The 13,248-nt window shown below is 51.7% G+C and overlaps 1 protein-coding gene across 1 annotated transcript; it reads right to left on the reverse strand.

The window, feature by feature from the left end:
- Nucleotides 1-924: 924 nt before the first annotated feature.
- Znf174 (zinc finger protein 174) lies at nt 925-7,620 on the reverse strand. The gene is made up of 3 exons (XM_090324860.1): nt 6,902-7,620; nt 5,590-5,791; nt 925-4,478 (listed from the first exon to the last, which is right to left on the reverse strand). Exons 1-3 carry the CDS (start codon nt 7,301-7,303, stop codon nt 3,880-3,882), a joined length of 1,203 nt encoding a protein of 400 aa, XP_090180986.1. The 5' UTR covers nt 7,304-7,620; the 3' UTR covers nt 925-3,879.
- Nucleotides 7,621-13,248: the final 5,628 nt, after the last annotated feature.

Raw genomic sequence — 13,248 nt, forward strand, 5'->3', positions numbered from 1 at the left:
CCTGAAATGACCATAGCCATTTCTGTGGTTACACATACTTCAGATGTCAGCCCAGATTTCTCCTCTTGCCTGAATTACAAATTCCTATATTCGGGCCGGGAGTTTGGCCTAGTGGTTAAAGTGCTTGCCTAGCATGCATGAAGACGCAGGTTTGATTCCTCGGTACCACATACATAGAAAAAAGCCAGAAGTGGTGCTGAGGCTCAAGCGGAAGAGCTCTAGCCTTGAGAAAGTCCAAGGACAGTGCTCAGGCCCTGAGCTCAAGCCCAGGACTGGCAAAAAAAAAAAAAAATTCCTATATTCAAGTTTCATACAGAGATTCTATGTCTTTCAGAGTCCAAATTTCTGCAATAGAACATGGTTTAGCCTCTTACCTGTTTGTCTTCCTTACTTGGTGCCCCATCCACACCAATTGTGTATGCTATCATTAAACACTCCTTCCCCTCACGACAGTTTGAATGTTAATGTCTCCCCAACTTCCTCTCGTGGAATTCTACCACCATGCCCTCACCAACTCTAATGTTTTCAAAGTTCAGTCAGGTTGTTGTATGCCAGTGCTTCATTCCTGTCTTCGTGGGGCAACACAAGGACCAAACACCCAGTGCAGGAGACACCCCCACCTTGACATGGCTGTCATCCTAGAAAGGACGGTCCCTGTGGGTAAAGACCGCAGGCAATGGGGAAAGGCCCTCTTCTTGAGATTCTGTTACTAAAGCTGGTCGTAAGCTACAGCCAGCATTTATGCTGTGACCCTGGTGAGCCCGTATGGGTAGTGAGGAGCACAACTGGTCTCTACGTCTGCATCCAGGGGCCTTCATCTGGGCCACTAGACTGCAGCTGATCCTTTAGCAGTGAGACCCACATCAAAGGAGAGCTAGGCTGGCTGACAGAGGCAAGGCAGCACCACACATGTTTGGGAAAGAATTATGTCCACATGATTTTGCCACATTTATTCAAGGTCCACAACTGAACAGGTATGCAAAGACACTTAGACATCTTCTGATCAGTAATCGGAAGAAGAATCACACTCATTGGTTCTATGAAACACACTTAGCAGCAAGAATTGTTATTTAAGAATGAATCCCCAGGCCAACCCTGTAAGAAAAGTGGGACTCTGTGGTCCTCGTCTTCACATCCTAATCCCTGGAGCCTGCAAATGTTACCTTATATGACAGAAGGGTTCTGGCCTGTGTTTAGGATCTTGAGGTGGGGACATTATCCCAGTGGCCACAATCTACTGCCAAGAGTCCCCTAAGAGGAAAGCAGAGCCGGAGAAGGTGATGTAATGGCAAGTAAAGTATGACAGGGGCTGCAAGCCAGAGAATGCAGGCAACCACAAGCTGAAAAAGTCAAGGGAGCAGGGCCTCTCAGAGTCTCCAGGAGGGACCAGCTCTGTGCACAGCTTGACTGGCCCGAATGAAAGGGATTCACATTTCTAACCTCCAGAACAATGAAGGAAGTCTGTGTTCTATATTAAGCCACCAAGTTTTGCAACAATGGAAAACTACAGACATCATTAAGACTTGGAAGTTACTGAGACAATAGTAAAATAGGCCGGGAATAAGGGAAAGGGTAGGACAAGCCAGATACAAGGAGCAGCAACAGGCCCTGGCTAGGATGGCTGTGAGACAAGACATGGGGCAGGCAGAAGATCTAATTCCTCCACGATTTAACATAGGTGGAAAGGAGTCCCTCTAGGAGTCTCCAGGGCTGTCAGAAGCTAGGAAGAAGGCCACTAGGCTTTCAGTTAGACGCTGACAAAAGGCAAAGGTTTGATCTGTGCATTCCACTGTCACATCTCTGTGTCACACTGTCTCTCAACAGTCAGGCAGAAGTTGGCTCTGATGGCAAGAACCTCAACCATTCAGTTACTTTGTCTTGGCTGGGCATAGGCCAAATCCCCAAGTAAAATAATGGTAAATAAGGTACTAGACTTTTTTTTTTTCCCCAATCCTAGGGCTTGAACTCAGGACCTGGGCACTGTCCTTGAGTTTCTCTCACTCAAAACTAGCACTCTACCACTTGAGCCAATACACTACTTCCAGTCTTTTCTGTTTATTTGGTACTAAGGAATCAAACCCAGGGCTTCCTGCATGCTAGGCAGGCACTCTACCACTAGGCCACTTTCCTAGCCTACACACTGGTCTTAAAAGCTTGAGAACAGCACTGACTGGCTGGGAACATGACTGTGGTGCTGTTGTGTGCACTGGAGGACACTCAGCAGGAAGGGCCAGGAACAACCCATCCTCCCCGGAGTCATAGCAACTGCAAAACATATCTAGGGATGGTCAGGTACCCTGGGGGCGGGGGCCAGACTGCTGCTAGGCTGAGCACCTACTATGGAATCTAGAAGGGGGAGGGCTCACCCAAATTTGCCACCAGTTTGCCTGGGGCTCTGTGCAGGCCAGTGTGTACGTGTGTGTTTGCTTGTTTTGGTTATCCTAGGGTTTACGCTCAGGTATTGAGATCATCGGAGCTGTGGCCTCAACCTTCTTTTTTTTTTTTTTTTTCCTTTTTAAGTGCCAGTTTGGATTTCATACTTTTTCGATCTGAGGCCAGCTCCACCCAGTGATTCTCCTACCTCTGCCTACTAAGTCGTTAGCATTACAGACATCTGCCACTGTGCCAGGCTGCCTGCAGTAGCTCTTGTAAAACACAGGGAGGACAAAGTGGGAGTGGCAGAAATGAAAAGCAAAGGGAACAATATAGGAAGTGTCCCCGCCGACCCTCAAGAGTTCTCACAGCGTCCCTCAGCAGAAGGAAAGAACACAAGTTACAGCCCTGAGGTGACTGACCTGAAGGGGTTTCAAGAATGCTAGCAGGTCCTCATTCTGCACAAGGAACTAGTGCCCCAGCCAGCCTATGCGGTCCTCTGTAAATGGAGAAGTGCACGGGTGACCTGGAATTACACACTGATTAGGCTTCCTTCTACTTCAGAAAACCAGGGGTGGGATCAGAGAGTCTCCCAGGCTTACTTCCACAAATAACATTGTATATAAATATATTTTGTCATTTCAAACATGGCTATTGAGGTATGATTTATATATCATAAAATTAACCCATTTCGATGACTTTGTGTAAAGTCACTGGGTTGTGCAACCACTACTAAAATCCAATTTTAAACACATCACTCCAGTCACTGCATTCTTAATGCTAAATGGCTCACTTGAGAAGGGAGAACAGGCAGAATTCCCTCTTACCTCTCCAGATCAGTATTCGTCCACTACTTGGGTCTCTTCAACTCTTGGATCTGCAGTTGTAGCAATTGTGTGGATTTTCTCTAACTTGAAGATGCTTTGCCACTAAAATCCTCCTCAAATGCAATCTTTGTTTTCTAAAGGCACCACCTACCTGCATGGAAATTCTGTCTTCACAGAAATGTATGTTCCCAATCTATTCTTTGTTACGAACAGTGGGGCCTAGCAGAGAGAATATTGGGGATTTATTTCCCAGTGAACACTGCCTTGAGCTGCTCAAGTGAACAAATGAAAATACTTGTCTGCAATGACAGCAAATGTAAAATTGCTTGAAATGTCCCCTTTAACCTACGTTAGAGGATAAATAAAGCACGAGGGAGGAGAGGCCACCTGCAGAGTCGTCCTGATTCTCCCTGGGTTCACGCTGCTTCACTCGGGAGAGACTACTTCTCTGCCCCAATACCAGAGCTGCCATCTCCACCAGACCTGGTGAAGGTGCAGGTACAGGGCCTGGCCAGGCCACCGCAGCCTCTTCTCAGTTCTTCACATCACACCACACCCTGAGGGCCACTTGCTCTCTTGGTAAGTCACACTGACTGACTGACTGTGATTTACATGCAAGGGAGGGGAAGGAGCGACACCGGCTGGAGGCCTCCCCTGGGACCTAAAGTGACCAAGCCTTTCAGTCCCTGTGATGGAGCCTGTGGTGCTGGTGGAGGTTTGAGCTTTGGCGAAAGCTTTTGCCACACTGGCCGCACTGGTAGGGCTTCTCCCCAGTGTGGATCCTCTGGTGCAGTTTCAGGGTTGACTGCCGCCCGAAACAATTCCCACACTCCCCGCAGGTGTAGGGCCTCTCTCCCGTATGCACTCGCTTGTGTCGTTTCAGCTCTGAATTCCACGTGAAGCTTTTCCCACAGTCGTCACATTTGTAAGGTTTCTTAGGCGTGTAGGTTGGCTGGTGAGTGATACGCTGCAAGCGGCCACTCAGGGTTCTTTTGCCTCCTTTGCTTTTCTTCAGCTCCCTCAGTGGGTGGCTTTTGACTGGGCTGCTGTATTCCAGTTCCCTGCGATGTCGCTTGTGGGGAGCAAATGGCTTCTGAGCATTCGAGGGACTGACCTGCTTCCCAGACAAATGGGCTTCACTCAGGCTCGCCCCTCTTGGCTCTGAGCTCTGCAGACCATTCCCTTTGGACTTGCTGGCCGACACAGCACCTGGCTTTGTTCCTTTGCCACCGTCTGGTTTCGGATTCTCCTTGTTGTCACTTTTCATCCCAGAGTCCTCTGTGATTAGAAACAATATGCTTCATTTTCTGCACTTAGAGGAAGAGTCAAAAAGTCACAACATACACTGTGATGTTTCTCAAAGGGTGGCCCTCTGCTGGCACCTTGCATCAGAATCTTCTGATGGCAGGCAGGCAGGCTTCTACCTCCTCCCTCAAAACTACTGAACCAGCATCTTTTGACAAGTTTGGCTAGAAATTGTCATAGCTTAAGAAGAACGAAGCTGAGCACAAAAGCCTATAATCCTACCTACTTGGGAGGCAGAGGGCAGAGGACTGTGGATTGAGGCCAGCTCAGGCTTGTTTAAGTGTGGTGGGACACACTGGTTATCCAGGGAAAGCAGATGCAGGAGGCCAAGTAACACACACCTACTCCCCTCGTGGCAAAGGGAAGCACAAGTGGAGAGTGGTAGTCTGGGCCAGCCTGGGCATAAAGTGACACCCTATCTTGAAAGCCCTAATAACTTCAATCCCCAGAAACACCAAAAAAGATTTTTAAAAAATCCAACAACTGGGAGCCAGACCCTTTCCTCTTTCCTATTTTTAGGGAAAGGTTTAGGAAAAGAAAACCCATCAGATCTGAATGTCAACTAATGAGTAAAAGAAGACATTTGCCATGCACTACATTATTACATATTCATTAACAGAAAATTATTGTTGTTATTATTTTTTGTTGTGGTTGATCGTGGAACTTGAAACTCTGGGTGCTACCCCTGAGCTCTTCAGCTCAAGGCTACTCCTCTACCCCTTGAGCCACAGTGCCACTTCCAGTTTTCTAGTGGTTAATTGGAGATAAGCACAGGCTGGCTTTGAACTGCAATCTCAGCCTCCTGAGTAACTAGGATTATAGGTGTGAGCCACCTCTCCTGGCAGATTATTATTTTTTTGAATATACTTGCCAGGAGTGTGCCCTAGTGGTAGAGTAGCATGCACGAAGCCCTGGGTTTGATTCCGCAGTACCACATATACAGGAAAAGCCAGAAATGGTGCTGTGGCTCTCGTGGTAGAGCTCTAGCTTTGAGAAAGCCCAAGGATAGTGCCCAGGCTCTGAGTTCAAGCCCCAGGACTGCTGATGAGAGGGAGTGATAGTGATGAGGAGGCAGAATGTTTACCTGTGCCAGTCAGTTTGGGGGCTGGTTCCCAGTGATGGGGGCTGGGTGCTTCGTGAGACACTTCCTGGGAAGAATCCTCGGGAAAGCCCTCCTTGAGATCTCTTGTAGGAGTTTGTGGTTGAAAGTCTGGCAGTTCCTGATCACCAAGCTGAGCCCCAGTTCTTTCCAAAAGCATCTTCTGCCCCTGCACACAGACAGCCACCTAGGAACAAACCCCATCTGTTAATGCTTCAAAAACCAATGTGAACAGTCTTTCCCATGTACTCTTTTACTTCGGGAACTTCTAATGATGTCCTGGAGAGCACTGAGACCCTCCCTCCAAGGAGGGGGCACAAAAATGATGAGAAATCAGGCTGTTTCAGACCAAACCATATATCCTCAGTGGCAGTCCTTAAAGCTTGGGGCCTAGATGGTACAACAGTAAGGGGCAGTCGTTACAATTCCCGTAGGAACACGAAGCAGTATGGCGAGGGCCCCTGAAAACCACCCTAAGAAGTTGTTCTGCTGAAGGTCCTGTAGCATGAGGCATCTAAGAACTGCCCTATCTATTCTCTTTCAGGCTTCATTTTCCAAAACACACCTTGTTTGCTGAAGCCCTCTAACAGGTGCCTGCTTTTGGGGGATGAGATGGAATAGTGATACTGGGTGAACTTTACTGAAATCTCCGGATTCAAAGGCAATATGGCAGATACTTCATAGTATCTGGCCTACTTTACAGTATCAATTAACAAACTGAACAAAGTCCAATGAAATTCCACCAGTCAATTCCTATCCAACAGGTGCATCCTGCCTGCTAAGAATTCTGATTGTAGGTCAGTTTCCAGAGGAATGGGCCAGGGAAATCTTGACCACAGAGATTCAAAAACATAAAACTAGCTAGGAACTGGTGGCTCACACCTGTAATCCTAACACCTCAGGAAGCTGAGATCTGAGGGTTTTGGTTCAAAGCCACCTTGGGCAGGAAAGCCTGTGAGACTCTTATCTCCCAATTAACTACTCAGAAAAAGGCAGAAGTGGCTCTGTGGCTCAGTTGCCAGACAGCTAGCCTTGAGTGCAGTGCCAGGGACAGTTCAAGCCTCAGGACTGGAGAAGAGGAGGAGGGGGAGGGGAAAGTAAAACTTATTTCTGGGGATATTAGGCCCTCACCAAGTGTTTTTAGAAAACCTGTTATAACTTGCCAGGAAAAGGTCCCAGATACAGGCTGGACACATGTTCTAAAGTTATCTAGCCCTTGTACGCAGGGGTGACTATTGAGCCAAAAAATTACTACCCACGTGGGAAAGACATAGCCAGAAGCCCGTCCCTTTCTTACCCACTGCTTTGGTTTCTTGGATGCTCTGTGAAAATCCTCCACCAGGGTCAGGAGGTCTGTGTTGTTCTCTGGACATCGATGCCGGACCCGAGCCTGGATCTCGGGGGGCAAGATGATCAGGAACTGCTCCATCACCAGGAGTTCCAAGATCTGCTCCTTGGTGTTGAGCTCCGGCTGGAGCCACTGGCGACAGAACTGTCGCAGCTGGGAAAGGGCCTCCTGGGGGCTGGACACCTCCTGGTAGCGGAAGCGGCGGAAGCTCTGGCGGGAGAGCTCGGGATCCAGGCCGGGCTTTTGCTCACCAGGCACGCGCTTCTCTTCCAGCTTTGTTATGATGTGTCGCTCTTGCCTGCAGGAAGCCTGCGGGTGGGAGCTCAAAGTTATTTCCATTTTGGCTGCCATGTTCTGGGGGTGTCAGGCCGCACTACTCTCGCCTCGTCGCCGTCAAGCCTTTGGGATCATGGCCCTGTAGAAGTCTCTCGAACGCCCCAAGTTCCCCGCGGGGCCGGGGCCTGTGCGGCCAGCACGGTCCCCGGGACTGGGAGGGGGCTGCGGCCCCTGACGCCGTCTTCTGGAGGAGGAAAGTCAAGGCAGGCCACCAGGAAACGATCTCACTTCCCTGCCCGGCAGGGCGCGCGGCCGGGCCGGCAAAGTTGCCGCGGTGGGACAGGTAGCTGGCGCCAAGTCCGCCGCCGAGCTCGCCAGCTCGCAGCCCGGGGTCGCGAGCCCAGGCTGCGGGAGGCGCCGCAGGCCCAGCGGGCCCGGGCCTGACAAGACCTGGCAGGACGGCGGCGCCGCTCCACGCGAGGCCAAGGGCCACGGCGGGCTGACTCCGGACGCGGCGGAGCCGAGGGGCCGAGGGCCCGCGCCCACCTGCCGCAGACTCACCTCTGCGCGGCCGGGACCCGGAACTCGGGAGCGGGGGTGGGGGGCAGGGGCGGGGCCGGACCACTGGCCACGGGAACGCCCACTGCAGGGCGGGGCCACGTGCGGGAGGGCCCGCCCCCGGCCCCAGGGGATTGGCTTCTCCCGCCCGCTCTCCCCTGCTCATTGGTCCTTCAGGCTGTCCGTGGGGTTGCAGGACACGACGGGAATCGTAGGCTGGGACCCACGGCCGCGAGCGTGCGCAGTGGGCGGTGTCTGCCTCTGACTCGCACCCCCCGCTCGGGGAGCCTGGGGACCGGCGTGTCTGCCACCTGCCCGTGGTCCCGTCCGTGGCGAGGTGGCGAGGCCGAGCTAGGGCGCCTGCGGGCAGGTCAGCCTCGTCCTGGACCCCACCGCCGCGCTGGGTGGGGCGCGCAGGGCTAGCCGACCCCGGGGACCCAATCCACAGGTGCCTGCTGGGTGGAAAGGCACCGCTCCGCGCCCCTCGGTCTGTGTCTCCCCGTCCGCAGATGGACTACGTGGTCGAGAAACCCGCAGATTGCCTTTTAGCCGGGAGGGGGACACGAGGGGCCGGCGGAGCCTCTGCCAGGCCCGGCGGCACGGAGCGCGCGAGCGCGGGCTGCAGGTTCTCCGCCGGGCCTGCGGCCTGGCGGCTGGGCTCTGCAGTGCTGAGAATGGCAGCGCTGGTGTTTCTGTCTCGCTCCTCCGAGCGAGCGACAATCCAAACGGTGTTTTAAAAAGCGCTTTGGCCGTCGTTGCTCATTTTTGCCACTCCTGGGGCTTGAACTCGGGGCCTGCGCACTGTCCGGGGCCTTCTCAGGGCTGGTGCTCGACCCCTTGAGCCTCAGCCTTTTCTGTGAGCGTAGTACCAAGGAATCGAACCCAAGACCCCGCGCTGCCCCCAGGCCCGCTGCTGGCTACCATTTTGGCCGTTTTGAATGGAACGATCCACGCTGTTGGGAAAGCTCGATCCGTCTTCATCCTGCATTTGGGGTATGTCAGGTCCCCTGTAAAATCCAAATCAGATGAGATTGAAAAGTGTTTCAAGTAATTCAAACCTGCTTTATGCAGGGCACTGGGGGCCCGGGCTTGTAATCCTGGCTACTCAGGAGGCTGAGATTTGAGGATAACAGTTCACAGCCACCCGCGGCAGTCAAGTTCATGAGACTCATTAACCACCAGAAAAGCAGAAGTGGAGCTGTGGTTCAACGTGGTAGGGGCACTCTCTCTACTCAGGGACAGTGCTCAGGGCCTGAGTTCAAGCCCCACGACCAACCAAAACAAACAAAAAATCTACTTTACATAAATGACCTTACCAATACTTTGTGCTGTGCCCTCCTGTAACGGGGCTCACGTCTGTAGTAGAATGGAATGGTAAGTGGTAGTTACAGAGCTCAGGTCTCATGTTAGCATTTCCCAGGAAATTGAGAACTTTGGCCTCCGAATATGATGGTCCCTGGTGTGCTGTACCCATTCCTGGGATGCAAGACAAAGAACTGCCATGAATACGGCTCCCAAAACCAGTGAGGCAGAGGGGCTCTTTCACAAAGGATGTTGCTATGGCCATAAAGAGGGGGAGGGGTGCTGTTAATACGGCAGATAAAAACCTCATCCACTAGGTGTGGGACACACAGAGACAGAAAACAGCACATATAGGACACACAGACTGAAACCAGCATGTTAGGGGCATAGCACTGACTCCGAGGCAGTTCTGCATCTGCGTGACTGCCATGCTCAGACTCCAGGAATTCGGTGGTCAGTCACCGAGGCCTTCAGGTGCATTCCAAAGAGAAGATCCGGGAGCTGCTGGTTTGGGAACAGTTTCTGGCCATGTTGCCGGAGAAGATCCAGACCTGGGCGAGGGAGCTGTGCCTAGAAAATGGTGATCGATGTACACGGTGCTTCTGAACAGGTAAGAAAATTAACTTGGAATGTTGGTGTTTTGGCCCAGTTTCTAGAAGTGCTTGGGCATGAAATGCAGTGTCCCTCAGCCACAAAATCCTGGTAGGTTTGCTTGATTCCATGTCCTTATCATCTAGGTAGGATTTCTCATCTGCAGCTATGACTGCTGCTACTGTGAGATGAGGGATTTTCCAAGTGCCCAAGGCAGGCCTGGTCCCCAGGCCTTTGTGCTGGGGGTAAACAAGCATGACAGAAACAAACAAAAACAGGTTTGGGTGCTGGTGGCTCATGCCTTTAGTCCTAGCTACTTTGGAAGCTGAGATTTGAGGATCACAATTCAAGGGTAGCCAGGATATGAAAGTTCATGAGACTCTTACTTGCAATTAACCACCAGAAAACCAGAAGTGGTGCTGTAGTGCAACGTAGTATAGCACAAGCCTTGAGCTGAAGAATTCACGGACAGCACCAAGGCCAAGTTCAAGATCCATGACCAACAGAAGGAAAAAAATAATAATAAAGGATAAAAACAGTTGTAGATTAAGTAGCAGAAAAGAAATAGACAAGTTAGGTATTAATAAGAAAGGTTTTGAGGCCAAACCTCTCCCACAGGAGCCAATTGTAGTAAAAACTGGGAGGAGAGCACTTCAGGGTCTACCCTTGGTTCTTTTTTTCTTTTTTTTTTTGCCAGTCTGGATTAAACTCAGGACCTGAGCACTGTCCTTAGACAAGGCTAGAACTCTACCACTTGAGCCTCAGCACCACTTCTGGCTTTTTCTATGTATATGGTACCGTAAGAATCAAACCCAGGTCTTCATGCATGCTAGGCAAGCACTGTACCACTAAGCCACCCTCCTAGCCCTGTCTTGGGTCTTTTAGAAAACAAAAACAAAAACAATTTTATGCTAGTCGTAACGCTTGCACTCGGGAGCTGGGTGCTGTCCCTGACCTTCTTTGCTCAAAGCTAGTGCTCTACCAATGGAGTAAATGCTTCACTTCTGGCTTTTGGGTCATTAACTGAAAATAAGAGTCTCTCAGACTTTGCTGCCCAGGCTGGCTTTGAACTGTTATCCTCAAATCTCCGGCTCCTAAGTTCCTAGGATTATAGGTGTGAGCCACCAGCACCTGGCTAGAAACTTCCTTGAAGACTCAAATGCCATAAATAAAACCACTGTGAACAGGCGATTTAGTACATTCAAAAGGTTGTGCAACCTTCACCTGCTCTTTATAACTCACCAACACCAAAAAGGCAGTGAAGGAAAGGAAAGAAGGTTACACTTATTGGATAAATACCCCATCTGCTTCCCAAGGGACTTAGTGTAACCTCAGAGATGTTTTCAAGTGTTCCCATCTCACCATTGACTCCATCCTTGTTGACTACTTGTTCTCCGCAGTTTAAAAACAGCATGCTATTAGATTAAGTTTATAAAGTAGGATGGACAAGTTTTCATGCATCATAATTTCTGATAAAAATAAAGGTGCTTCTCCCTCTCTGCGTCCTTAGCCTTTGGTTGTAACTGTCTTCATGAGAAACTTACTGTTCCTATGGGACTCTGGTGTCCTGACAAAGATCTCAGTGCAGAATCTCCTTCAGGGCAAGACAGGCGGAAGAGGTCACAATGACAGGAAATTGGGGGATGGGAGGAAAAGGTTTGGGTTGGGAAAAGATCTGAGCCTTACTGAGAAGTAGAGGCAGAGGAATAAGAAGTTACTCCAAGATCTGACAGAAAGAAAAAAACAAAAACAAAAAGTGAGCCTAGCCTGTAATCCTAGCTACTCAGGAGGCTGAGATAGAAAGATTGTAGTTCAAAGCCAGCCAGACTGGGTAGGAAAGTCCCAAGAGATTCTTATCTCCAATTAACTACCAAAACGCTGGAAGAAGAGTTGTGGCTCAAGTGGTAGAGCACTAGCCTTGAGTGTGGAGGTTCAGGGGCAGCATGGTCCTCGCTTCAAGCCCTGTGACCAACAAAGAAGATGAGAGGCTGCCAGTGTGGCCTAACGGTAGAGTGCTTGCCTAGCATTCACGAAGTCCTGGGTTCTTCAGTACCACATGCACAGGAAAAGCCAGAAGTGGTGCTGTGGCTCAAGGGACAAAGCTCCGGGTCATGAGTTCAAGCCCCGAGACTGGTAATAAATAAATAAGTAAGCAAAAAAATGTGGAAGGGGGAAAGGCTATGAAAAGTGGCAGAAACCAAAAAAGTGTGGAAGGGGGAAAGGCTATGAAAAGTGGCAGAAACCAAATGTGAGTCTTAAGATTGACTGGTACGGCTGGACATGGGTGGCTCACACTTGTAACCCCAGCCGTCAGGAGGATCACCGTTGGAAGCCAGCCCAGAGAAGCAAGCCCTGAGGTTCTTGTCCTACCACCACCCCGAAAAAAGCCAGAAGTGGGGCCGAGGCTGACGGGTGCTGGTCGGGCCGCGTGGCCTGGGCCTGGGCGTGTGCACAAGCCCTGGGTTCGATTCCTGGGAAAAGGCCGGGCGTGGCGCTGTGGCTCAAGGGGTAGCACCCTCGCCTTGAGAGGAAGTGTCCACAGCCCTGGGTTCTTCCTGCTTCTCCCCCGTAAAGCCCCGGGTGCCCGGGGCGAGCTCTGGAGCTCCCGGGAGGGTCAGCACCTGGAAGCCTTCCGGCCTCGAGCCCTGGCCGCCCGCCATCACCAAGGCGCCCCCAGCAGGGGCTTTCTGAGAGCCGGCGGCGGCGGTGGAGATGGATCGGTGGGTCGCCTCGACCCTGCCGCAGGCCTTCCCCCGGTCTGCACCGCCCCGGGCGGAGGGATGGGGCCCAGGCGGAGCCAGCTCCCTGAACCGGCCCTGGAGACGCGCCTCGCCAGAAGCTGCCGGCTGGGCCCCGCCCACCCGCTCCGCCACGCCCACCCCATCCGCCACGCCCACCCCATCCGCCACGCCACGCCCACGGCCGCTGGGCCTTCGGGTCCCCCTCCCTCCACGCTCCCCCCACGCCGCCTGCCACGAAGGACCTGCAGTTCGCCTTGCATCTTCATTCTTTAGGACCCAGCAGGCTTTGGGCAGTGCCACCCAGGGGTCACGGAAGACGCGGGGACCCGGGCTGGGCACAGACCTCGGCCACAGGGCAGCCCTGCGCCCCACGGTCTCCCATAGAGTGTGTGTATGAAGCCCTCGCGTGAAGCTGAGACCCGGACCACGCTAACAACTACACGTGGGAGCTCCTTTCTCAGCTGACTCTTCTCCAAAACCTTTTTTTTTGGCCAGTCCTGGGGCGTGAACTCAGGGTCTGGGCACTGCTGTAGGGCTTTCTCAAGCTTGCGCTCTTCCACTTGTGGCCTTTTCTGTATATGTGGTACCAAGGAATCGAGCGCAAGGTTTCGTCCACGTAGGTGAGCGCTCTACCACTAGGCTACCCTCCCGGCCCCATTGTTTTTATATTGATCTTTACATTTGTCAGCTATTATTGCTAGTCTAGAACCATAGTAGAAAGTGGTGCTTTGGCTGAAGTGGTAGAGTGCTTGCCTAGAGCTCAGGTTCTAGGTGCCATTAGCTTATTCCTGAAATGTCAGCTCCTCAGGAGGTTAAGATCTGAGGATC

The sequence above is a fragment of the Megascapheus bottae genome, chromosome 36, assembly GCF_031878675.1.
Source record: "Megascapheus bottae isolate mThoBot1 chromosome 36, mThoBot2.hap1, whole genome shotgun sequence".
Classification (NCBI taxonomy): Eukaryota; Metazoa; Chordata; class Mammalia; order Rodentia; family Geomyidae; genus Megascapheus; species Megascapheus bottae.